Source organism: Mustela putorius, unplaced genomic scaffold (assembly GCF_011764305.1).
Source record: "Mustela putorius furo isolate JIRA1106 unplaced genomic scaffold, ASM1176430v1.1 tig00000083_pilon_pilon_pilon, whole genome shotgun sequence".
Lineage (NCBI taxonomy): Eukaryota > Metazoa > Chordata > Mammalia > Carnivora > Mustelidae > Mustela > Mustela putorius.
In genome coordinates, this window is record NW_025421273.1 from 10,495,608 (window position 1) to 10,521,656 (window position 26,049).

Sequence of the window (26,049 nt, forward strand, 5' to 3'; positions counted from 1 at the left end):
GCCCCACCAGCTGCCCTGTCACAGCTCAGCCAGCCACCGTCACCAAGACCAGGAGGCCCGGCCCAGGTTGTTCCTGGCAGGACCCATGGCACTTTTGGAGTCTGCCCACATCTGCTAGGGGTCCGAGCTAGCTTTAGGGATGGAACAGAGGGTCCCTCTTGGCCCTGAATTCTCAGTCCCACAGTCTGGGGTGGGGTGCATCTCCCAGGACCCTCTGCAAATCTGGGGACATAGGCCTGAGGTCCCAGTGGTCACCCTACAGGCTGCAGGGAATGGAGTGGAGTCCCAGAAGTCTCTGAGGGAGGCCCTAGAGTAGACTTGGCTTCATGGCACCTGGGCCAGGAAGGGCAGGCTTAGCAGGGACACCCCCGTCACTCCAGTGCCCTGTATGTCCTGATGGATCTGCCCTGGGGGGACCCAGACCAGGCCCTTGGTTTCAGGGGCCCCATGCAGAATGACCAGGCAGGAGGCCAGGGCAGCTGAGCCCCTGTGAAAGGCCCCAGACTCAGGCCATAGGCCCTGGCAGGAATGGGAATTCGGTCATTATTTTCTGATTATTTATTTCCCACAAATGGGCATCTGCCAGAAATGAGGCAGAAATAGAATTCAAGCCTGTTTTCTTTTCCTTTTTTAATTTTTAAAAAATATTTTATTTATTTGACAAGAGAGACCACAAGTAGACAGAGAGGCAGGCAGAGAGGGTGGGGGGAAGCGAGCTCCCCACTGAGCAGAGAGCCCAATGTGGGGTTCAATCCCAGGACCCTGAGATCATGACCCGAGCCAAAGGCAGAGGTTTAACCCACTGAGCCACCCAGGTGCCCCTTTTTCCTTTTCCTTTTTTTTTTTTTTAAAGATTTTATTTATTTATTTGTCAAAGAGAGAGACACACACACACAGAGCGCACAAGCAGGCAGAGAGGCAGGCAGAGGCGGAGAGAAGCAGGCTCCCTGCCGAGCAAGGAGCCTGATGTGGGACTCGATCCTGGGACCCCGGGATCATGACCTGAGCTGAAGGCAGCGGCCTAACCCAGGCATCCCAAATCCTTTTTCCTTTTTAAACATTTTATTTTTTCAAAGTCATCTCTACCCCCAATGTGGGATTCAAACTCACAACCCTGAGATGAAAAGTCACACGCTGCACCAACTGAGCCGACCAGGCCCTCCTCAATGCTGTTTCTGCACTGGAGCCAAGAACACAGGCCACAGTGACCAAGCGTGTACCCAGCCTTGGAAGGGGCCCCTTTGGCAGGGAGACACAGACTTCTCAGACCCACCCTATAGGGGAACCAAAGACCATGCCCAAGGAGCCCCAGGAAACACACAGTAGGAGTTAGCAGGAACGAGGACAGGACGAGTCACTAGGCATGAAGACAAATCCACAAACACCGCGGCCAGGACCCCAGACACGGGGCCAAAAGGCTGCTGGGTGCAGGGTGACGCCTGCAGTCTCGGAGGAGGCAGGGAGGGGGGTGTGGGGGTGTACTGTGTGGGCTACACATCCAGCAGAGCGATGTCCCTCCATGGCACCAAGGACACCCTCTGCAGATCTGGGGTGGGTGTGGCGTCCTGGGTTTATAGATAGGGGTAGCCTGGGGAGGCAGCTCCTATGCTGGGCCCCTTCTCTGGGTCTATTTCCAGACCGGGAACCCTGTAGCCCCCGTCAGACTCGTCCCCCACCCCCACCCCAGGGCCCATGAGGGTCTAGTTGTCCTTATCACTACAGCCCCACGGTCAGGGGACAGGCCTGGGCACTGGAGCAGCCCCCACACTGGGTCCGTGGCCTGTAGGCTAAGAGCTCTGTGGACCAGGCAGGTGGAAACCTCTTGAATATCACTCTTAGACAGTAAGTTAGGGCTGCTGCCAAGGGCAGAACCTAAGGGGGTGTGTGGGCTGCTGCAGCCCCCCAAGAGGGCAGCATAGGCTGGGGAGGGGCTCCGGGAGGGCCTGGCCCCGGCACTAGATCCAGAGTGGCTTGGATGTGAAATCTCTACATCTATTTAGGCCGCTCGTTATTTGTTAAAAAAGCTAGACACTAAAAATAGCCTCGAGTGCATTACACACACAGGGAGCCTGCCCGCATCAGCCTGAGTCACTCAGCGCACCCTGGGAACCCATCACCTCTGCACCCAAACGGCGCCGAGGCCCAGACGCACCTTGTCCCTGGCCCTCTGTCCAGATTGAGAGTTGTGGGGGTGCCAGGGGATGCAGAGGGGGCCAAGCCCAAGGGCCAGAAGGCAGGCAGGGTCCCAGCCCCCCACCTGGTCCTGCTGCCACAAGACCCACCATGGGACCGCAGGGCAAAAGGCCGGAGCCTCTCCCTCCTCTAAGCCCCGGGCCTCGCACGCCGCACAACCACAGGTCTGGTGAGTCTCAAGCCAATGTGGTCCCTGCTGGGGAAGGTGGGGTCTGGGCGTCCAGTCAGAGCATCCAACTCTAGGTGCAGCTTCTATGGGGTGGGGGCATCGGTACTGGGCTCACAGCAGCTGGACACAAGCCCTCCACTATTTACAGGTGGACACTCAGACCTCACTGACCCCTCATTTAAGTCCATACCAACGGCTGCATCCCACCCACGCAACAGGCCGAGGGATGGAGGCTGCCCCTCTCCAGTCCATGGAGTCTTCCTTCTCTCTGGCATCACACCGGACTCTGAAAAGAGGGACCAGACACATGCTCCCGGACGCCTGCAGCACCAGATGGACTGAGGGGCAGCTGTGGCCCAGGCAGCCCAAGGCAGGAGCAGGACGACCCCAGGAGCTCATAAAGCCACTTCTGACCAAAGAAAGCTCTGTGCTGACAGATGCTCCCCTAGGCCCGCACATGCAGCGACCACATGGAACCAGACACCTGGTGCTTCCTCAACAGGCTTCTCATAAAGGAAAGCTCTTGTTTTGAATTTCAGCAACTGAAAGGCCCATGTCTGCCCCACTCTGTGGAGGAGGGGCCCAGCGGAACGTGGACATGGGCCAGCATCATTCTGCTCTGGCCACGTGCAGTGACCGTGGGGCCTGTCCAGAGCTCACGGTGAGGGCCGGACCCCCAGACCCAGGCTGCCCGGAAGCCCCGAGGCCTGAATCCACTGCTCGCTGGCTGGGGTTCCTGTGCTCTCCGTGGTCGGGGCCAAGATCACCCCAGAGAAGGTCACACGGCACCAAAACAAACGTCATCAGAAAATAGTTTAATTCTGTACAGGTGGCGGCCAGGCTGACCACACATAGCGGGTGTCACGCACGGGCTTGTGGGGGGCGGGGGGAGAGCTGAGCGGCACACTCTACCGCAAGCAGAGGTGCCCTCGAGGCAATGGCCACGGGACAAAACGAAATGAATCACAAACCGTGACAGTTATGGGGGTAGCATAATCAACATTTCCTTTGGGACCAAAAAAGAAAAGGAAATTCAGAGGCTTTGGAATGCTTTTTCTTCTCATGCCGGGGAGCGGCGTCTGTTCTAGTCCACTGAGGACGGTGGGCACAGCAAGCTGGGGTGGCCACACCAGCCCATGCCGTGACAGCCACGGACAGGACCTTGGAGGTTGAGCTCAGCAGCTTCTGGCTCTGTGAGCCACACGCACAGCCTCGACCACAATGGCCTCAGAAGAGGGGCCGGGAGCCCTGGCTCTCGAACTCGGCCCACGCATCATTCAGCTCCATGAAGATCATCTTAGCGTACTGCTCGTAGGGCTGCCCTGCCGCCTGGGGGCCAGACCAGTGGGGAGGAGGCCTTAGGCCTGCTGCCAGCACCCCGATCCTCCCACCCCCGATCCTGCCCCCACACCCCAGCCCAGTGCTCACCTTGTCTGGATGGACCACCAGCACGGCCCGGCGGTAATGTTTCTTCACCTGCCCTGGGCTCACCAGGTCAGCCATGCCCACAGGTGTCCAGCGGCTCTCACCGTCCCACAGCACGGTGTGCAGGGTGGACAGCAGTGCACGGATATTCCTCTCCTTACCCTCCGTCCACTCCAGGAGCTGCAGGGCACACAGGTGCTACAGAGAGATCGGGGCAACCACCCCCTCTGCCCCCCAAGCTGCTCCACACACCAGCCACCACACAGAGCAAGGCTCCGACTGTGAGAAGCTCAGCCTGGACATGGACCTGACTGCCCCCCCGGCATGGTTCACACCACTCCCTGGGCCCGGCCACACACCACACAGGACCAGACGGCCCTGCAGAGCTGCAAGGCAAAGCCATCCTGTGGAGGGGGCACCCCGACCCCTTGGCAGTGCCATATCTCAGACCAGCCCAGACAGCAGATGGCTCTCATCAACCCTGCACCGTCTGGGGTTCCATCTGGTCAGGTCTTCAGAGCAGCGAGGCCCTTAATCACCCCAAAACATGTCCAAAAACGCAGGTTAAATGTCAACGGAAGCTGCTGCTGTCTCTGCAAGCATGTTGACCACAACCCTTTCATGTCTGAGAGTCAGGAGCCTCCCTCAGTGGCTGCTGGCTGGCTCGGGGTGCAGGCCAATCCTGCCCGCAAGACCCCCCTCCCTGCAGACCTGGGGTGGCCAGCCCCTGTCACCTTCAGCTTGAGCGGGTCGGTGTCCCGCGCCTGCTCCTGCCTCCGCATCTCAGCCATGGTCCTCGGCCCCTTCCTGTCAGCCTTGGAGGAGAAACCCTGGTCGGACAGCAGGTCCTCAAAGTCGCTCTCGGACACTCTTGGCTTCTGACCTATGGGCGAATGGAGGCTTGGCCAGCAGACAACGCTCCAGGGGTCCCACCCATGGGTGCAGGCTGGGTGAGGCCCACCCGGAGGATGGGGTGCTGTAGGGACACCTCAGAGGAAAGGCTGTTCAGAAACGGGCGGCCTATCTCTGTGCGGTACACACCACAGCCCACAGCCTGCAAGACTGGAGATCAATGATGCTTTGGGATTGAAGGACAGCCACGCCCGTCACCTCCTGGGGTTAACGCAGGTGTGCCGTCCCCATGACAGACAGGGCTGCGGGCTCCTGGAGACCGTGGGTCTGGTGGCCATGGCCAGGCCCCAGCACCTTCTTCCAGGCCACAGGAGCCTCCGCCGAGGGAACAGACCTGGGCCCCATGAACACTCTCCCCTGGGTTGGGCCACGAGGTGGAGAACAGGGCAAAACACTACCTACTTCCTAGGAACCATGAAGAATTCACCCACAGGATATGAGGACTTACCGAAGCTGGGGGCGCGGACCCCCCTCTCCTCTCGGCTGCCGATCACACTCAGGTTGGCGGCATAGTTAGGCCTCGGCTGTGCACTAGTTTTTAGGGGTGGCTTGGCCTGGGGGGGCCGTGGGGTGCCCTGGGCTGGGGGCCGACTTGTCTGCTGCCAGGAGCTGCTGCCCGTGGGAGGGGGGACCGTTTTGGGCCCGAAACCCCCAGGGGCAAATCCAGCAGGTGCACCTGGGGAGACAGGTCACAACAGGGTGAGTGTCCAAACTCATGATGGCTGCCGCGTCCTGGAGAAGTTGCTAGGGACAGGGGCACTGCCATCTCCAGGACTTCATGTCCACAGGGGCTGGGGACAGCGGGGACACTCGGAGACAAGCGCTGGGCCTGCCTCCCCACTCGCCCTCAGAAGGCACGGCTGCTTCTTGGAACAGACGCCCAGCAAGCTACACAACCAGCACCAGGCCCCCAGGTCCTGGCTCCATGGCCGACCTGTGGCAGCAGACACAGCCACACCAGCATGCATGCGTGCGCAGCGACCACATGCAGAGACGTGTGTAAGCGAGGTCAGACACTCCTCTGTGCCCCTCCCCGGGGCCATCATTCTGAGACTGCTCCAGAGTCGGGATCAGAACACAGGCTTTGCAGCTGGTGCTTCTCACACAGGACCTGCTCCTTCTCACCGTAAGCAGCTTTTTGGGGCAGAGATGCAACATGGTGTGTTCACTCCCTGACCCCCGGGAGGGCTTCATGGCTGCTCCCGTTTTGGGCATTGTGAAGCCACTATCAACACGGTGTGCAAAATTTTGCTGTGTCTCTGGGATAAATGGTCGTTGCACTTTTGTGGGAAACCAATGAGCCATCTCAGACCCCCACCAGCACCTGGGGCCACACTGCTTCCACTGTGGCCACATCTGGGGCGGCCCCAGTCAGGTGGCCCCGTGGTGGGCACCCAGCACCCCCTCCCACATTCTAAGCTGACGGCTCTGGTTGTTGTGGTGCTCACGTATCCGAGGCGTCTGTCAGAGAGCAGACGCTTGGCTCAAAAATGTGTTTTCTGCATCCACAGCTTGTCCTCCCCACCCCTTAGTCAGCACACTCCAGGATAATGACATGCCCCGCGTCATTCCCTCCGCTGTGGTTTGTGGTGACAAGCAAACCATGCCTGGGTTCCAGAGACGACCTCCTCCATGCTCTCCTCCTCCAGGAGCTGAGGTGTTTCCCGTTCACGTTTCAATCCAGGACTCATGCCGAGCCGCCTGCTGTGAGGCGTGAGGGTTAGCGTGATGTCACTTGGGTGTCGCAGTGGCTTTTCCCCTCCGTCAAAAATCCACTGGCCTTGCATGTGTGGGTCCACTCATGGGTCCCGGGTCCATTCAGCTCTGATACCAGGCGGTGCTGGGTTCAGCAGCTACAGCGTAAGCCTGAAGCTGGGCATGGGGTGGGTGACACTCCCATACTCCTTTCCGTTACAGAAATACTCTAGCCACTCGTGGTCCTGACATCCCAAGTAAATGTCCCTATGAGCTGGTCTGCGTCCTCGGCTGCCCGCATCAGCTCCGCACCCGCAGCCCCAGCACACAAGCCCATCTTGCTTGCTGTGAACAGCCTTCCCTGCGCTGTTGACAGGGGCGCCAAGTGCTCTTGCCAGGCCCATGACGGGGCTGACCCTGTTCCCCGGTCACAGAATGTTCCTGAAATAAACCTTCCTTTGCTGCAGTGCACAACTGTGTGAGGACAGTTCCCTCTGCCAGTTGTTTTGTTCAGTCTCTGTCTACATTCATGAGGGACACAGCCCTGCAGGGTTTTTTTGCACAGACTCTGGTTTTGGTCATCAGGGTATCACAAGCTTCCTGAAATTGACTGGAAAACATTTCTTCCTCTTTCTATTTCCTGGAACACACTGGAGAATCAGTATGAATTCTTGAAACATTTGGTAAAATTCTCCAGGGAAACCGTCCACGTAGCACCGGAGATTCCCTTTTGGGAGACTTCCAAGTGTGAATTCGTTTCCCTCCCAGCTATGGGGATATTCCCACAATGTGCTCAGTGCTCGCGGGTTCTCCTGGGGACCGGCTCCGAGGACACAACCAATGTCACTGCCTATGGCCCTTGTACCCTCGCCATCCTCAAGGTCTGCAGGGATGTTCCTGTGTCCTTACTTGATCATCCTTTCACTCTGTCCCTCGTAGAGCTTTGTCTGTGATTTTACTGATTTTTGAGCTCTCCTGATATTTTCAAAAAATCAGATTCTGTTTCATTAGTTTTCTACTTCACAGATTTTGGCTCTTTATTATTTCCTTCCATCTGTTAGGGCTTAATTCTGTTATCTTTTCAGACACCCTGACAAGAAGGCCGCAAGCACCCGCTCAGTGTCCACGTTTGCCCAGTTTAGTGCACCCTCCTGTTTCCTAAATAACTCACTTACTGCTCAGCACTGAAGCACATGAAGACAGTTATCCTGCCGTCCCTGGTTTCCAGTCCAAGTGGTCGGGGGATCTCTGCAGTCTTGAAGAAGGCTCGGGGTGCCTGGGAGTGGGTGTGGTCCGCGCTCACCGGCCGGGACCACTATACGATGCAGGGCCCTGCCATTAGGTGCGCCCCTAGCAACTCCATCACTGTGCCATCCTCACATCCAACCCCTCGTCCAGCGGCCTGATCATTCGAGGAGTCTGACATCTGTAACCTAAGTCTGACTTTGTCTATTTCTCCTTTCCTTCCATCAGTTTTCATCAGGATCGCCTGTTTCCTGAGGGCATGTGAGGCCTGGGGCCGTGGTGCAGCCCTGAGGGCCAGGCTCCAGCCCAAGGATGGGTCACAAAGGACCTGAAAGGTCTGACCCCCAAAGCAGGAGGCTCTGGGCAGCCCACCCAGTGTGAGCAGCCAGAGAGACTGCACAGGCACAAAAGGCCGAGGGCAAACCCACACTCCCAGGAATCCCTCAGAGACATGGCGTAACCTGAAGCGCCAGTAGCTACTCCAAGAAGGAAAGTCACAGGGCTCAACCAGATAGACTCCTCGCCCCGATGCAGCAGAGACAGGCGGGGGAGGGAAGGCGATCCTGCAGGCCCAATACGCATCTCAAGAGGGGAACAAGAGAGTACAAGGTGCCAGGAGTCTTCCGAGCACCAAGGAACATCGTCTCCAAACCAAACTGAAGGCTGACTTGGCACCGTGAGGGGCAGCAGTGAGCGGCCATGAAGCTCCGATGGGAGGAGAGCTCTGTGGCCTGAGGCCCGACACCCTGAGTAACGAGCCTTCCCAGCAGACATCTTTCCAGCCTGGAGTTCCACCTGCTAGTTGATTGCCAAGGAATAAGGAACCTGCTTGGGGACTCTTGGTCTCGATACTCAATGCCCCACATGCATCTGGAGATAACAGAGGGACCCTGAGGACATGTCCCCAGGAGATTCAAGGCCACAGACAGCAGGCACAGGCACTTGGTGCGGGTGGTTCGTCCATCCCTCCATGACTCCAAGTGCCTGTGTCCCACATGTGCCTCATGCCTCCCGGTGTTAGCTTCGCTCACAAGCCCCTATGAGGGGAGCAGCGCCCCTGACTGCACCCTCCTGCCAGGGGCCGGTACTCTGGGCCCCACACGTCACCTTGGAGGCCAGAACTGAGGTCACCGAGGTCTGCAAATGGGTCCAGGCTCTGAGACTTGGTCCAGCCAGCTGGGGGCCCAGGGGCGGTAGGCTGGCCTCCTGGAGAGAAGAAGGGACCTGGAGAAGGGCAGAGGGCATAAGAAGGTGCACCCCTAGAACACTCCTGAGGCCACGCTCCGTTACTGTCCGCACCCCACCAACCCCAGACACAGCTGTACATGCAGCCAGAGCTGCCTCCTCACAGAAGCTAGCCTCCATGTCACGTGGCTCTGATCCTCAAGTTCCACTTCCCAGAACCCATGTCAGGTGTGAGCAGGCTTTGTGCTGTTCCTCACAAGGGCACAAGCTAGTCAGTATTCTAACTGTGAGACACGGTGGGGTCTGAATGAATTACCACTGTGCACCCCATGATGGAACATTATACAGTTGTTACAAGTAACTGCTGTTCCTACATAAAGAGTTCTTACAAATCAATTAAAAATTAGTTGAATTTCAAGGATGCCTGCCTGGTGGCTCAGTTGTTAAGCATCTCCCTTCCACTCAGGTCATGATCCCCGGGGTCCTGGGATCAAGCCCCGTATCGGGCTCCCTGCTCGGCAGGAAGCCTGTTTCTCCCTCTCTCACCTCCCCCTGCTTGTGCTCCCTCTTACTGTGTCTCTCTCTGTCAAATAAATGAATAAAATATTTTAAAAAAAGAAGCTGAATTTCAGAGATGCCTGAGTGCCATAGTTGGTTGAGTGTGACTCTTGGTTTTGGCTCAGGTCATGATCTCAGGGTCATGAGATTGAGCCCAAGTCAGGATTCTTTCTCCCTCTGCCCCTCCTGTTCATGCCCTCTCTCCCTCTCTCTAAATGAGTAACATTTTAAAAGGCTGAATTCCCTCTGTAAAAAAAGAAATACAAATAACTTAAAACCTGCAAAATAATAGCTGACTTCCTTCCTAATGAAAAAAACGCAAATCAAGAGACAGTATCTCCAAAGTCCCCATCTGGCCCTGGGGAGAGCCTCAGGCTCGGGGTTGCTCCTGGGCAAACACAGCAATGAATGGTACTAGGAGGGGACACGGGTCACAGGCCTGCCCCAGCAGCTCACTACTGGAGCATTCTGAGAGGACAGGGCACGGCCCCATGACGCCAGCCATGGCACAGACCCCCAGGGGCCTCCAGGAGGCAGAGGAGCCACGGGACACAGGACAACACCATGGAGTGCTATGGGGACCCTCTGCATCACCTCCCACTGAGGCCTCCTGGCTCACACACTCCTCTGGGAGTGGGCTCCCACCTGAGAACCAGCCTCCACGGGGCTGGGCTCATACCTTCTGCAGTGGTCGAGGGGGTCGGCGCCTCGGCCCAGTCCTCCCAGCCTCCCAGTAGATCTGGGTGGCTGGTCGAGGCTGTCATCTTGCCGGGCTCCACCGGTAGGTCCCCTGGAAAGACAGCAGTGCTCAGTGCTACCCGGGGTAACCCCTGGTGGGGGCAGGCAGCAACAGCCTCCTCTGCCCCCGCTTCATGTGTGAGCAGGGCTGGGCTCACACCCCACCAGGGTCCCGAGAGAGCTGCTCTGGGCTTGGATCACACCAACCCGCTTTCTTTTTCCTTGGAGGCCCAAGAACGTGTCACGTGGTCCCTGAACTAACCAAGTGCACAAGGAGGTCAGCAACCAGAGCCGCCATTCACAGAGCAACAAGCGTCCATACATCTTCAAAGATCCCCCTCCACCCTGTGGCCAGCCGCATGGACTCACAGCTAGGTGCTGGTGCCCCCAGAACTGCCTTTTGCCCTCCTCTGAAGCCTCGCATGGGGAGGACAGCTGCAGGCTGGTCACCTTGCCAGGGGAGGGGGAACCCAGAACACCCCTTCATTGGTCCAGGGCCCATAGGAGGTGACCATGCCACCCACCTCGGCAGGCCCCAACTTCAGCGCTTACCCAGGTGCAGGAAGTCAGCGCTACAGGCTGGGGGTGGGGCGCTGTGGGTGGACGGGAAGGAAGCGGGGGCCGTGGCAGGAGATTCCGAATTAAGAAGTTCACCGAAGAGGTCAGGCTTGGAGCAGGGCTGGCTGCTTGAACCAGATGGCAGTAGGAGAGGATCAAACGGGTCGGCTGCAGAAAAATACCCAGAAAGTGGGCAGATGGGAGGCTCTGTGTGGTGCCTTGGGCCCCAGGTATCAGCCTCAAGGTCAAGTGGGTCCCAGCCAGCGCGACGGCCCCTCAGACCCAGGCTGAGGCCACACCGTCTGCTCCAAGGCGGCGCTGGATGCCATAAGGGCCTCACCCTAGACTCTCCCAGGAGAGGCAGCCTGTGAGAGGGAGGGAGAGGGAGTGCCACAGGGGCCTGGGAGTCTGCCCGAAGAGCAGCCGGCTCTCCAGCGGGTGGCTGAGGGGCCAGGTGCTGACCCCACCCGTCCACTGTCAGGAGCCCCTCCTAGGGAACCCTGACAGCATGGCCAAGGGCGAAAACCCTCTCCTCTATTTTCCCAACAGACGGAGTAACGTACCAGCTGTAGCCTGCCCTTCCTGGGGTGGGCTCTGTGCGCTCAAGGAAGGGGCTGGGCTTGCAAAGAGCAGGGGGGCCTCTCCACCCAGCAAATCGCCTGAGGGGACTTCTGGAGCCGTGTCAGGGGCTCCCAGGAGGCAGCTGAGCAGGTCCGCAGTACTGGAGGCTGCCCCGCAGGCCTGCGAGGGAGGTGCCAACCCCGCCTCGGAGTTCAGCCCCAGGAGATCAACACTGTCTTCCTGTAGTGTGGGCTCCTGCGGCGTGGCCGGTGTGACCGCATCAAAAATCAACTCTCGCTCTTGCACCCTCACTGCCGGGCCCGGCGTGTCCTCCTCAGCTGCGTCCCTGCTCTCTGCTGAGAGCGTCACTGCTTCCTCATCAGAAGGCTCACTGCCCGCTGCATCCTCCGCCGGGGCTGATGCACTCTCCTTGGCAAAGCGACCTTCGGGGCCCGTCTCGGGGTCCTTCTCCTCTGAGAAAAGAAGCACAGTAGACAGGACGGCAGAGTGAGACCTTGCCGGAAGCCGCAAAGCAGAGGGTCTGGAAACAGCTGACCCCAGGGAAAGTACTCAGGCCTGAGGGGAGAAGATGTCGCCTGCACGGCAGGCTGGATCCGATGGCTTAGGGGCACAGGGTCCCTGGAGGGGGCCTGCACCCACCGTGCCAATCTAGCGTGTGGAGGAAGCGGCTGCTGTCCGTGCTGCTGCTCTGCGGTGAATCGGACTCTGTGGGCTCGGCATCCAGAGAGCCGGCATCAGCGTCATACTGGGCGGTGGAGCCAGGCTGCCTGGGGAGCTCTGGCTTCCCTGCCAGGGAGAAGACCACGTCAAGGACCCAGCCCACAATGCCACCACCGCCTGCTGTGGCCAGCCAGGTGGCTTCAGGGCCAAGGCCCCAGGCTGCCAAGCGTCTCTTGGAGTGACCAGGCCACACAGCTAAAGCCCTGGGGAACCTGCACTGACCACCAGACAGGGTCCAGTCCGTGAGCAGCTCCCAGTTCACCCAGACATTGCCCCATGCCACTCATATGGACACAGACACTCCCAAGGAAGAGACCGTAAGATGGGCAAACCAAGAACATGAAGACGACCATGACGTCGTCAGGAAGTGAGATCACACGCCCTGCCCACTGATGGACACGTGTAGCCCTTCTAAATGCTTTCAAAACAGTCAACCCGGTGAGAGACCACCTGCCCCACTGTGCCCTGCGGGTCCAAACAAAGCCTTGACTTCTTCCAGGTATGCTGAAAACAGCAAGCAATTCCAGCCTGACCCACGATGACCCCGAAGGTCAGCTGCCGCCCAGCACCCTGGGGGTCTGGGAGCAGCCGCAGAGGCGTGAACCTGGGAAATGCGAGCACGTTGGGGCATGAGAGCTGGTGTCGGAGAAGGTCCCAAGTCGGGGCTCTGGGCCGCCTTCTGCCCATGCAAAGCCAGACCCCAGGATGGGGATGATCCCAGCCCCCAGGAGTCTCCAGTGGCAGCAGCACCACCACCTACATGTTTGGAACACAAGAATCTCACCAAATTTAGAGAGAATGTCTTGCTGCTCCTCCCGGCTGGAAAACAGGATTTTGGGGTTCAGTCCCCTCATGCTGGTGCTCTCCCAGGGTGGAGCCTCCCGGCTGGGCCTGTCTCTGGGCTCCACCTCCACCTCCAGGTTCACTTGGAATAAATCCGGGTATTTCTCCTGAATGTCACACGCATCCAGGTCATACCTACAAGGGGAGGCCAGACGCCAGTTAGGAAGGACTTTTCACGGTCAGTCAGCCAGCCCACGTTAACCAGAAAGTGAGCATGGAGTGGCACGTGTGCTTGCCAGGGCAGGTGCGCCGGCAGGACACGGCTCCTCTGCTGTGGGAGTGTGGGCGGCCCTCACCCCCAGCCCTGTGATCCAGATCAGGCACTCAGGGACCTTAATGTGCGTTTCCATTAAACAACGCTGTCCACCCTGCCAAAAATCCCTAACTGTTCACAGGTGCCCGTAAAACCAAAACCACCTCTGGGGAGGGTGGCAGGGCAACGGGAAGCGGGGCACGCGGCTGGTGGGAGAGGAGAGACAAGTTACGCCAAGACTGGGTGTAGGGGCATCACTGCAGGGTCACCATCAGATCACTGAATTTGAGTTCGGGGGGCTCCAAAGCTCTAGGGAGTCCAGCATTTCCCCCGTGTTCCCTCTGGTCATCTCGGACAATGTGTTCACAGACCATGCTGCTGAGGCCCATTCCTCAGCAAGGCAGCAGGCTCCCAGCCTCCATGTTCTTTTAAGTCACCTGACGTCTTTGGGCATTACTTATTTCAAAAGGGGCAGCAGGTTCCTTAGTGACCCAAGCTGTGGAGGGAGCCGCCCTTGGTCCTCTGTGACATCTGTGAGCCCAAAACGAAACACAGCCACCGGACAGTGGGGCTACGGACATGGAGGCAGACTGGGTGGTCAGTCTGGGTGGAAAAGCCTGGCAGACTTCCAGGGACTCAAAGAAATAAAATAAGTGAGCAGGCATAACCCTAATGTGGAACGTCACTGGTTTCAATCCTTCCCACTCCTTCAGAGACAAAACCACCTTTGTGTGAGGGGAGGACACCCAACAGGGCAGCTACGTGGGCAACAACAGCCCGAAGCCGAGCTCCTCTTGTTGAGGCAACAAGGGCAGGAGCAGAGCTCTTTGGGCTCTCAGGCCAAGGTGCACTCCCTCTCTCCATCGGGCACCCACAACAAGGAGACAACGTTGGTCACCGCACCACTAGGCAGGAGCAGCTCCCAGGGAAACCGCAGGGGTAAGACCCAAGGCAGCGATGTCAGTCAAGGGGAGTCCAGCAGCCAGCAGGGGCCAGGGGAGGCCTAGACCCCCATCCACAAGGAAGGAGCGAGGCAGGGTTCCACACAAAGGAGCACATGACCTCTGTAGGCTCAGCTCTGGGGGCCACAGGGCCTTGGGGGCAGCTCTGGGCACCACGCTGGTGAACCCCCATGCCCCCCCTCCCCACCCTGCCTCATCCCTGAGGAGGGCCTCTGGGGCTTGGCCTACCCAGCTCACCTCACAGGCCAGTGAGGGAACAATGAGGGTCTGTGAGCAGGGCCACTACCCCCACAACCCCGCCCCGCACAGCAGGAGGCTGTAAGGCCCAGGCCTCACTAGATGGCCCCAGGGGCCAACATGCTTGGCTCAGAAACAAAAATGCTTCCTGTGTCATGAATTCAATTCTGCCCACTTGAACACACTGGTGACCCTCCCTCAGTGACAGGAGAGCTCATTGAGGATGGACCCATGGACACTGTTCCAAGTTCTTTCAAGCTGTCCTATTCCCACTGCCTCTCCGCAAAATAGTTCCCACCGCCTCTCCGCCCACAGGAGACATGCACTTTCCTCCATCCATCAGGCAATGCAACGACTTTCTCCTAATTTAAGTAATCCATCTTCGGAAGCACCACACAGGCAGTAACACATGGGCCTGAGAGCACAACTCAGTCAAGTTCTGTGCTTGCAACTGGGACGTTTGCAGGAGAAATGCCCTTTCCAGCCCCCACAGAAGTCCCCATGTCAGAGGCAGCCACTCCCTGGTCCTCTGGCACCCAGAGGGTCAGAGCTGAGTCCTCCCAAGACTGCAGGAGTGAGTGCTAACACTCCCTTTATTCACTGGGCAGAGAGGGGCCCAGGTCTGGAGAGTGTGGGACCTGGGCAGCCATAAGCAGTGGTTCCCAGAGCTCCTCCCCAGCTCTCCTTTCACCCCTGGAAGGATGCTTCCAGGGGCGAAAGGTGGGTGGTAGGTGTGCATGCGTGTGAGACCAAGGGGAAAAATGGCCAACTGGAATCAAAATGCCCCTGGGGCATCTGGGGGTTACTGTCAGTTAAGTGTCTGACTTGGTTTCAGCTTAGGTTATGATCTCAGGGTCATGAGATCAAGCCCTGCACCGGGCTCGTGCTAGGTGGGGAGTCTGCCTGGGATTCTCTCTCCCACTTGCACGTGCTCTCTCTCTGTCCCAAATGCCCACTGTGCCAACCTGTCCTACTACCTGAGCCCCTTTGCCTCAAATATAAGGTATGCATACCCACCACGGACTAGGAGCGAGGTGTCTGAGGCCCTTACGTGGGACTTTAACAAGGTAACGAATCCGGGAACACAAGAAACTAAAGAGCCTTGGGTGAGTCAAGGGGATTATCCCTGACTGTGTGTATTTTGGTTTTTATCTCTAACCCCAGACTATGGACTTCCCCCAATCACCTCCGACCTCAGTGCCTAGCAGAGCACTCCCACATCCTAGGTGCTCTCTGTGTCAAAGAGCAATGAACACCCATTCAGCTGTTCATTCCATATCCAGTGGGTCAATGGCTACATTCTAACAAGAAATGCACCAGGTCAGTCCCCAGGTCCCTGAGGTGCACGGTGGCAGCTGCCACAGCCCACTGGAGGCGTCACCTGCTGGACAGTAAACACGCTCAGAGGTGGAGAGAGACCCAGGACTGGAGTACAGTGTGGCATCCCAGCCATGCAGGAACCACATCGCCTGCCAGTGTCCAGCGCACGGCACTCATTTCCACGGGGTACACAGCAGGCGGGCACTGTGCCCCTGACCCTCCTGACCTCTCCCACGCGTGACATCCACATACTTGGCAAATTTCACAGTCGTTGCATTCCGAGGCACAAAGCCCGTGTGAAACTGGACCTGGAACATCTTCATGGATGCCACCTGCAGAGAGGGTGCAGACAAGAGATGCTCAAGCTGGGGAGGGCACATCATGTGCTCACACCGCACACACATGCTTCCCAGCTGACGGGCTCAGACAGCCTGATGCACAGCGCCCTCCCGACAAGCAGCTTCTCAGGGTCTGAGGTAGGGCAGCCTCAGAGCTGTAACTCAGCAGGCCCCACGCAGACAGCATCCCGCAGCATGGGAACTCCGGGTGTTTTGGGCTAAAATCCCCTCTGCCTTGTACCACACAAGGCACTTATCACTGAACATTGGGTCCAAGAACCCTCAGCGAGAACCCATGGACTGACAGCCCAGGGTGGCCTGAGTGCCCACGTACCTTGGCCTGCAGTCTTCCTCCCAGAGTGGACCTGGCGTGGTAGATTATAATAAGCACGTCTCCTTGCACAGTTATGCCCAGGGGGATGACTGCTTTGCCATCCTCAATTTTGAAATCCCTGAAAAGCGGAAGAATGAAGAAAGGTTCACTTAAGTCACACACATAGCCTTCCAGAGAGCGGTGGTCCTGGAAGGCTGCGGCTCTCTGGCAAGAACCTCGAGCTCCCCTAACGCACCAACACTGAGATCCACACGCACTCATTTTGCTAGGCTTCCTGTCAAATTATTCTGGGAGGGGGTGTGACTCTGGGAATGGACTCTAAGAAGCTACTCCTCAGCACACCAGTCAGAGAACCTCTCACACCTGTCACCCACCGGCTGGGACAGGATCATGAAGCCTGTTCCTGCTCCGCACCTTGACCTCAGATAGGGCCTCAGCACCTTTCCACAGCTTGGCCAGACTTTCTCCTTACAAGTCTCCCGGAGGAGGGAAAGTGAATGAATCTGAAGGCCATGGAACACAGAGGCCCTGAGCTCGGAGCTCACCTCATCTTGTCATACTCCTGAGATGTGGTGGTCACACGCTCGTCCCCCACATAGACCTCGCAGAAGGGCCGGCAGCCATTCCTCTGCTTGCTGAACAGTGGCACGGGCGTCATGACCACGGCTTTCACCAAGATCGGCTTGCTGTGGGGCGTGATGGGCTCTTCTGCCACCATGTCACACATGTACTCAATGTACCTGCAGGGGCCAGAGGCACTCTACGTCACCCGCCTGCCATGTCCCCGAAGCTCCAGTTAGCGCCCCACACCCAGTTTCTGACACGAGTACTCAATGCACCAAACAGCTCATTGCACCTGGTTTCCACAGACTCGAGTTCTCAGTGATACACAGCTCACCGCACCTGGTTTCCACAGACGTGAGTACTCAGTATGACATGCAGCTCACCACACCTGGTTTCCACAGGCACAAGTACTCAGTGTGACACACAGCTCACCGCATCTGGTTTCCACAGACACGAGTACTCAGTGAGGCAGTCGGCTCACCGCACCTGGTTTCCATAGACACGAGTACTCAGTGCATCTGGTTCCCAGATATGGGTACTCAGTGTGACTAACTTTCCTTGGAGCAGTGTGCTACAGTTTCATTGCACAATTTGTGATGTAATTTTCATTTGGTTTAAAATATCTTTAAGCTTCCCTTGAAACTTTTTCTTTGACTCATAGGCAATACTGGAGTAGATTAATTTTGAAAAATTTAGAAAATTTTCCAACTATCAGTTATTAATTTCTTTTTAAAAATATTATAAAGCAGGGGCACCTGGGTGGCTCAGTTGGTTGGGCAGCTGCCTTCGGCTCAGGTCATGGTCCCGGAGTCCCGGGATCAAGTTCCGCATCAGGCTCCTGGCTCCACCGGGAGTCTGCTTCTCCCTCTAACCCTCTCCTCTCTCATGCTCTCTGTCACTGTCTCTCTCTCTCAAATAAATAAAATCTTTAAAAATATATATTATAAAGCAATCTCCACAGCCCACATGGGGCTCATACTCACCATCTGATGCTCCTGACTGAGCTATCCAGGTGCCCTTGTTGGTTACCAATCCTGGTGCAGCTTTATTATAAACACACCTCGTGGGACTGCTATCCTCCTGTGACTGCAGCTTAATGGCCCAGAATATGATCCTTCTTACTGAATGGTCTATGAGAGCTCAAGAGGAACGTGTCTGCTTTGGTTGTTGGGTGGAAGGGCCTTCAGATGTCATCCGGAGGGCTGCCCAGAACTGACCATCCAAGTTCTTGTTTTGTTCACTGCCAAGGCAGGAATGTTGATGCCTACACTATAACTGTGACTGCCCATTACTCCTTCCACTTCTGTTTTCTGCTCTAAAATTCTGGAATCCGCTCTCACGTCAGTCACTGCTCCAGCTCACCTGGTTGGTTTTCTCGGCACCTGTAGGGTGCACACAACAGGCATCTGTCTCGAAGAGACAGGGAAGGGAGTGGCTTCCAAACAAGAGGCAAGGGTGGCCACTTCTGAGCATGGGTCTCACATGGCATCGCGCTAGGAGACTTGCTCAGGGAGCTCTCCCCCATATAACGGGATACCTACACTCCTCTCACTCACGCCACAAAGCCAGGATGCCCACACCCCATCCACGCCCATGCAACCCACCAACACGCTGAGCGAGCACAGAAGTATACCAGAGAGGAAGCAGCAGACTTTCTCAGCGAGGTTAACCCTGCAACAAAGCCTGGCCACCTGACCCGCAGAGGCAGAGAAGCACGTGTGGGCTCTCTGAGCCACTGTCTGCAGTGACCAGTCACAGGGCACCTGTGCCCCCACCCTCCATCTTCCTCTGTCTGCATGGGACGCAGGGCTCCTCCCAACAGGTCATCGCTGGGTGCTGCTGCTCTCTTGTCCAGTCTGACGATCCCCCTCCTAACAGGCACGTCTAGAGCTCGACTGTGGAGGCCGGGTTCTCCTGTTTTCTATTTCTCATTTCTTCTTTGGTCTTTTCCTCGAATAAGTGAGCACTTTTTATGACTCCGCTGATTTCCCCTGCTGACTTACTAACTCTCATACTCAGAATCTTTACTGGTTGCCTGGGTTCGGACAACGCCTCTGATGTCTCTCCATGGGGGATCTCCATAAGGGGGTCTCCATGTGGGGTCTCCAGCAGATGAAGTCCGGTGTGTCTGAGTGGGTCTTCTGCCTGTTTGTTGAGGGTTTCACCCTGTTTCGTGTCCTCTGAACTTTGGAGGTTTGGCATCTTGTTAATTTTGGGACTTCCTCAGCAACCTTGTCTGCTCATGTTGCCCTCCCCATCGTTCTGCCTCCTGCAAAGGCCCGGCAGGCCTGGCTGCCCAGCCCCTTCCCGACCCCTCTCTGAGCTTCGATTGGGTGATGCCTCTGGCCCTGCCCTCAAGAGGCTGAGACCCTTCCCTCCCTGGAGTGCAGCCTCCACTAACCTGCCCTTTTCCCCATCTGGTGTCTAGTGTGCGAGACTCACAGTTCCTGCCTTTGCTGAAGTGACCACAGGCTCCTGCATCTTGCCCACCTTCTTCATTAGCGCCTTCCACACATTCACCAGTCACCTTACATACCCCGTCAGATACATTGGGGTCTTGTCCTGAAGCCACTCAGATTCCTGTCTGTCCCACAAGGGGACACTGTGGGTGTCCCTCTGGTGGCCAGCTAGGATTCAGGAGGGCACAGATTCCCCCGAAGGTGTGGCCTCACCCACTTCTGCACACGGGTGCCCCAGAATCTGCCCACCCCCAGCACTGTCAGTGACGACTTGGCCGAGGGTGATGTTGCAGATGGCCCTCCAGAGCAGGGCGCACAGTACCTCTTGTGGGACGGCCAGATGCCCGGCGGGCAGCGCTTCATACTGAACATGTACACGGCAGCCTCCGCGGTGGTAAAGAGCCGGCAGAAGCACAGGAAGGAGCAGACGGCGACAGCAGACGCGGCTCTTCCGTCCTAGGACAGACAGCACAGGCCAGGCTTGCACAGCCGCAGCGTCCCAGTCACATGCCTCCCTAGACAAGAGCCACAGGGGCTTCCCCCATCTCAGAACATACAGGGAACTTACGAAAACAACACCTGAAGGGAGGTGGGGAACTCAGAGTCCAGAAGGAACCTAGGTCCCTCACCGTGCAGGTGGGAAACTGGAAATAAGGCTTGTCCTCAGCCACAGTGAGGAGGGCAGAGACGGGGGTCCCATGAAGCAGAGTGGCCTCAGTGCCAGGCTGCTGAGGCTCCCGTGGGTGCTGCCTTGTAGGGAGAAGAGAGGATAACCCGTGGGGACCCCTCGTGTGCTGTAGAGGAGGAAGGGGACTGCCTATGCAGGCAGTCTTCCCCAAGAAGCGGCAGGGACCCACAGAAGGTGTGGGTCCCACAAGGCACAGGCAGCCACTGCTCCCTTCAGGGTCTATGACCTTGAAATGACAGGGGCCATGCCAGGGCAGCTAGGCCTGGGGTCACCGGTTGCAGACACCAGGGCAGAACCTGCTCCTCACAGGACCTGCCATGAGTCCACGGGCTGGCCCAGCATGTCCCAAACAGACCCCGGCCCTCCAGAAGCCAGCAGGCCGCATTCAGTGGCCTCTCCGAGAGCAGTCACTGCAGGTGTCCCAAGTCCCACCAGGGTTCTCCCCTGCCATCAGACAAGGTCTCTAATTGTGCAGAGGACCCCAGCTGCCCCACCGGCCTCCCTCCTTGGTGCCCTGGATCTCATGTCTGCTCTCGCCCCCTCAGCCAATCGTGAGTTTCCCCGGAGCATGGGTTATTTCCTCTGATTTATGTGTTCTTCTCAAGCACTGTACCCCCCAAGGTGAAAGGAAGGGATGGGGCAGCTTCACACTCACCATGCAGTGCACAACGCAGACATTCTTGTGGTCTTGCCGGAGCCACGAATGCATGTTCCTGCAAACACTGTACAGGCTGCGAAGGTTTGGGGCCCGCCTGGCCGCCCAGCCACACTCGGAGACCTGCAGGCAGAGGGCTTGGCTCTGCCTGGGTTCCCCGCACCAGCTGGGGGTGCAGACATAGGGTAGGGAGGAGCCCCACCATGGGCATGGGCTCTGGACAGATGCCACCAGGACCCCTGCTCCCGAGCTCTATTGCTCCATGATGTGTACCAAGCTACACAAACCTGGCAGAAAAACTGGAAAGCCTGCCCTTTCCCATGCTTGGCTCACTCTAAATACCATGAAAGTGTCTGCATCCCCTGTGGTCATTCATTAAGAAAACCACATGGCCTCCCACAGCCTCACTGGTGAGGACCAACAAGGCCCCCTAGATTGGGGCAATTTTACGGGACATAACAAAGCGCATATGACTGGAATCGTACAGAGAAAGCCCCTGTCCCCACCGTCTCCTGCCATGTCCCCACGTTGCCATACTCAAGCCCCCCACACCAGAACCCTGGGCTCCGCCTGCTGCCACTGCTGCTGCTGGGGAATCCCACACATGAGTCTGAGGGCTGATGAAGAAAACTGCATGGAGTGAGAAGCAAATGTCCAGGCCACCCACCCGGTTATGAAACTTAGAGGACCGGTACGTTCTCGGGGACAGGTTGTAGACTGCATAGTGTCCCGGGTGCTTGGAGTCCAGAAACAACCGTACGTCTTCTATGTTATTCTTTATAGCTGACTCCACGCCTTCTGCTGGGAATGACATCACTGAAAGAGAAAAGCCCGTGTCAGCCGCAGGCAGGACAGCTGGCCACTGGGACCCCTGCTCCTCACCTCCCCACAGCTGCTGACTGATCAGTCCAATGGCTGCCAGGAATGGACGGAACACAGACCTCGCCACCCCAGCCACCCCTTGGAATCTCCAGACAGTGTCTCTGGGATGGGAAGCTTGGCCGGACAGCTTGAGGCACAACAGAGTCTCCTAGTATCTGGATTCTGATTTGGGTGTTTGGAGACCCAAGTTTTAAATGTGCTCTGCATCATGCCCCTCACAATCTCCAAGTTCCAGAAAGTTCCAGAGCAGGGGAGAAGGTGGGTCAACGCTGGGACTGTCCACGGCAGGGCCTGGGGATACACTGGACAGAGGAACAAGTGCTCCGGGCCCCATCTTGGGTAAGTGAGTGGCTGCCCAAGGGCACCCTCTCCTTCCCCACCACTCACACCCTGCCTCCCGTGAGCCACTGTTAGGGAAGAAGCAGAAGCGTGTCCTTATAGTTAACAGACGCAAACATACCAGCAATTCTGGATGTGATGTAAGAGATGTCCAAGTCTCCCTTTGCATAACTGGAATTAACAAGAAGAGCCTTGGTTATTACAGGAAATTTCTAGAGTTAGGTTATGAAACTCTAACCAGAGGGAGTCCTGCAGGGGCTCAGGCTGCGGCTCGTGGGAACATTGTGTGTCCAAGTGTGCACCTGTCAGCATCAGGCCCGTGTGTCCAGAGTAGAGATGGACAAGAAGTTAGAAACTGCAAGTGATGGACAGGTCAAGACCCAGTGCAAACTGACTGCCAGTCTCCTCTAAAGTCATATGGCAGTGGGAGCTGGTAACAAAAACGCAAGACAGCACATCATGTCTGGCAAAAACTGAGTTCCAAGAGACAGAGAAGGCATCAGAACCAGACATGGCAGGGGCGTTGCCAGTACAGGACCAGGAACTAAAGAAGCTATGATTAACATGTAAGGGCTCTAACTGACAAAGTGAATGGTGGACAAGAACAGAGGGGCAGTGTGAACAGAGATAAAGGTTCCAAGAAAGGATCAAAAAGAAATGCTGGAGATAAAAACTGTGGCAGAATCGCTTCTCAGCCCTTTGGCTAAGACCAAGTGAAAAACTGGCAGAAATAAAGAATGCCTCTGAGGGGCTGATTAGCCCGAAGGTAGCAGAGGAAAGATCTCCAAGTTGGAAGATCTGGCCAAAGAATCCTTGAAAAATGAAAAGCAAAGAGAATAAAGACCGACAAAATCCAGAACAGAGTCTCCAGGGATGGGGGACAGCCACAAAGGTGCACCACGCATGCGATGGAACACAAGACTCAGAGAAGAGAAGAAACGGCAGAAATATGTGAGCTGAGAACGACTGAGAATTTCCCCAAACTAACGTCAGACACCAAAGCCCAGACCCCGGATGCTCCAAGAACACCATGCAGGAGCAATCTGTTCAGAAACCACGCCAACAAGAAGAGAGTAAAACATGTAGTGTGGAGAGAAAAAACCCCACCAGAAAAACCTAGAATCCTACCCGCTGTGAATTACCCTCCCCAAGTGAGGAGCAATAAAGACTCTGTCAGGCAAACACTGAGGGCATGTGTTGCCAGTAGACCTGCCTTGAAGACTCCTTAAAAGAAGTTTCCCTGAGGGAAGGAAAACACTTTGGTCGGGAAACTTGGATCTACATAAAGAATGGAAGTCAAAGAGGAAGACCGGGTAAAAAAAAACTTTCACTTTTCTTGTTCTTAGCTGATTTAATAGATGCCAGTTTGCTCTGAATAACAATGGCCTCAGGGCATCTGGCAAGCAGGCCATGTACGCACACTGCTGAAGGCTGGCAACGAGTGCCCGCGGTGGCAAGGAGGATTGGAGCTGGTGCTGCGGGGAGAGCAGAGCTGGAGCAGCTGGAAGTATGGGCCATGAACTCTGACGCAGTCAGCAAAAGAAGTTTAAAAAAAGAAATGTAACAGGAAAGAAGAGTCTGGAGCTCCGGTGAAAGGCTCAATCATGATCACAGAAGGCTGGGCAGAGCGTAGGAAGCGGGGACAGACATGCCAGGCACCCACTCAGTGACATGTGTCTGTGGTCTGCATGTACCCATCAGCTCTCCAGCATCTACAAACACTACCAAAGCTGAGCATCTTCTCATAGTTCATTCACAATCTGTCCCATTAGCGCCTTCTGTGCCCGCTTCTGGTCTCTGAACCCACCGCACCTAATAGACACCGTCCCTCAAATACACGTACTCCCAATCGGGGTTGTACCTTTCTGGAAACTTGCAAGAAGTGTGTTTTGATGGATAGAGGGTTTTCTAAATTATGTTCACTAACCAACTGTTCCCATGGCTGCTATAGTTTTATCACATGTAAAAAAATCTTCTGCCCCTATTTTAACTTTCTCCAAAAAACTGCTGTTGGTGAGATGGAAGGGTGGCTTAGTCGGTTGGGGTGTGCATTCGGCTCCGGACATGATCCCAGGGTCATGGGATCAAGTTCCGAATCAGACTCCCTGCTCTGAGGGGAGCCTGCTTCTCCCTCTGCCTGCCGCTCACCACTGCTTCTGAGCTCTGTTTCTCTCTCTCTCTGACAAATAAATAAAATCTTAAAAAAAAATTGCTGTTGACAATGAGATCTTTTAACTAACTGGATATATGTTCTTGGTCGTTACTGGATGAAGATTCAAGTTTTCCTTCCACACACAGGCGCCCATGGTCACAGCACTGCTCATTAACCAGACTCCTAGGTTTCATACGAGTCCCACATAACCAACCACTTCACCTACATGGGGACAGTGCTCATGTTTGAGGAAAAGTGACACACAATGGGTTCACCCCATTCTTATTTTTTTAATACACTCCTGGCAATTCTGGGTAACTTACATACAAACCTTAAGATCAAAATCTGTAAAAATATCAGTATTTTTATTTATATTGCAATAAATTTACAGACTGAGTGACACCACCTTCAAAAATTTATTCCCCAAACATGAATATGGTGTATTTCTCCATTCGCTTAGGTCTAATGTTACAGCTTTTTGTTACAGACCCAGCTAAGCAGTGGGGGATGCCTTCTGCATGAGGCAGAGTGAGCCGCAGAGTCTGTCCCACTGGCTTCGCACACAGCAGGGCCAGAGGTACCCGAACAGCTGGCACAGACTCGCTGCCCCACACACCCGCTGCACCTCCCACCCTCTCTCTGACAGCAGCCAGCAGGCATCTAGGAGGGCCGGAAAAGAGCCCTTGGACCTGGGGATGCCTCTCTGTTGGAGGCGACAGTCAGCCCTGTGCAGACCAACTGCATCTGAAATGATCATGAAGTGGGTAATAAGCAACAGCTTCCTAAGTGACCATTCAGGCACCTTGACAAGTGGATTCCAGAATTCATCCCAAGAAACTGATGTGCAAGAACAGCCGATATTCTGGGGAGGGCGGAAGGGGGCCCAGACAAAAGACTGGAATGCCGCCAGCTTGGGCATCAGCGGAACGGCTGCTCTTGTCAGGGAAGAATGGGACAAGAAAAATCCCCAAAGTAAGATCCAAATTGGTTAAAGACCCAAATGTACAACAATAAAACCATCAAAAATTTATTTACAACAGATTTAAGTAACTATTGTACAACATACTTAAAATATGCTCAAACCCTGGGCTAGGCTGACAGACCTAAGGCAAGCATGGACTTGCCGTCCTTTAACTGCAGCACAGGGGCACCTGGGGGCTCAGTTGGATGAGGGTCTGATTGTTGCTTTCGGCTCAGATCACAATCTCAGGGTTTCGGGATCAAGCCCTGCACTGATTGGGCTTGGTGCTCATGGGGAGTCAGCCTGAGGTTCTCTCTCTCCCTGTCCCTCCCAGCCTCCCACTCCCTCACACACGCTCGCTAATAAAATGGAAAGCACCCACTGGAGGACAAAACAAACGAGAGGAGCAACAGACAAAGAGAAAGTTTTGGCCAATATTTACTTTTTTCACAAAAAGAATTAGTACATGGAACACACAATACAGAATGACATTGGTAAAACAAAATCAAAATCTCAGAAAAAGAGCGATGGATTAGAAGACAGAGGCCAGAAGGAGAGAAACACCTGTGGCCAGAGGTGCACATCCACGGGTCCTGGCCTCTCTACCTGCCTGGGTGGGCTGGTGGTGGGGAATGAGAGCAGAGTCAGGGACTCAGGGCACCTGGTCCTTCTGGGTCTAGGATGTGTCCACACGCAGGAAGAAACAATGCAAGACCACACCCACAGGCTCGGGCTCAGGCCCCCGAGACCCACACTTCCAGAACACGGGCTTGCACACATAGGCCACCAGGGCAGGCCTCCTCCGTGGACAGGCTTCCCAGGACACTGGGCCCACACACCCTACCATGAGGGCTCTGCCCGCAGCAGAGAGGGCTGTTCAGTGGCCCTGGCTAACAGTGACCAAGGCCATCCTCCAATGGACCCTCCCACGGCATGTTAGAGCCTTGGGGTTGGCCCCAGACCCTCTTGAGGGCCTGGAGCTCACCACACAGGACTGCATCTGGAGGGCTCCTTCCGTGATTGCAGCCAGCAGGCCCGACAAGGGGCAGAGGTGTGCCTGCCATCCACACCACGGCTGCCGG

General features: G+C 56.2%; 1 protein-coding gene across 8 annotated transcripts in view; it reads right to left on the reverse strand.

The window, feature by feature from the left end:
• Positions 1-3,162: 3,162 nt before the first annotated feature.
• Positions 3,163-26,049, reverse strand: part of GAK (cyclin G associated kinase) — a 55,914-nt gene continuing 33,027 nt past the window's right edge. For 7 of the 8 annotated variants that reach the window (XM_045073469.1, XM_045073628.1, XM_045073580.1 and 4 more), the window contains 17 exons: positions 21,976-22,025; positions 21,301-21,449; positions 20,634-20,756; positions 19,613-19,746; positions 16,813-17,007; positions 16,268-16,385; positions 15,848-15,927; positions 12,765-12,958; positions 11,900-12,046; positions 11,242-11,712; positions 10,673-10,846; positions 10,062-10,172; positions 8,747-8,863; positions 5,148-5,375; positions 4,522-4,670; positions 3,791-3,967; positions 3,163-3,691 (listed from right to left, as the gene is read on the reverse strand). In XM_045073469.1, the coding sequence (XP_044929404.1) occupies positions 3,590-3,691; positions 3,791-3,967; positions 4,522-4,670; positions 5,148-5,375; positions 8,747-8,863; positions 10,062-10,172; positions 10,673-10,846; positions 11,242-11,712; positions 11,900-12,046; positions 12,765-12,958; positions 15,848-15,927; positions 16,268-16,385; positions 16,813-17,007; positions 19,613-19,746; positions 20,634-20,756; positions 21,301-21,449; positions 21,976-22,025 (2,719 nt within the window). In that variant the 3' untranslated portion in view covers positions 3,163-3,589. The remainder of the gene's footprint in view (positions 3,692-3,790; positions 3,968-4,521; positions 4,671-5,147; positions 5,376-8,746; positions 8,864-10,061; positions 10,173-10,672; positions 10,847-11,241; positions 11,713-11,899; positions 12,047-12,764; positions 12,959-15,847; positions 15,928-16,267; positions 16,386-16,812; positions 17,008-19,612; positions 19,747-20,633; positions 20,757-21,300; positions 21,450-21,975; positions 22,026-26,049) is intronic. The other variant, XM_045073489.1, reaches the window with a different exon arrangement.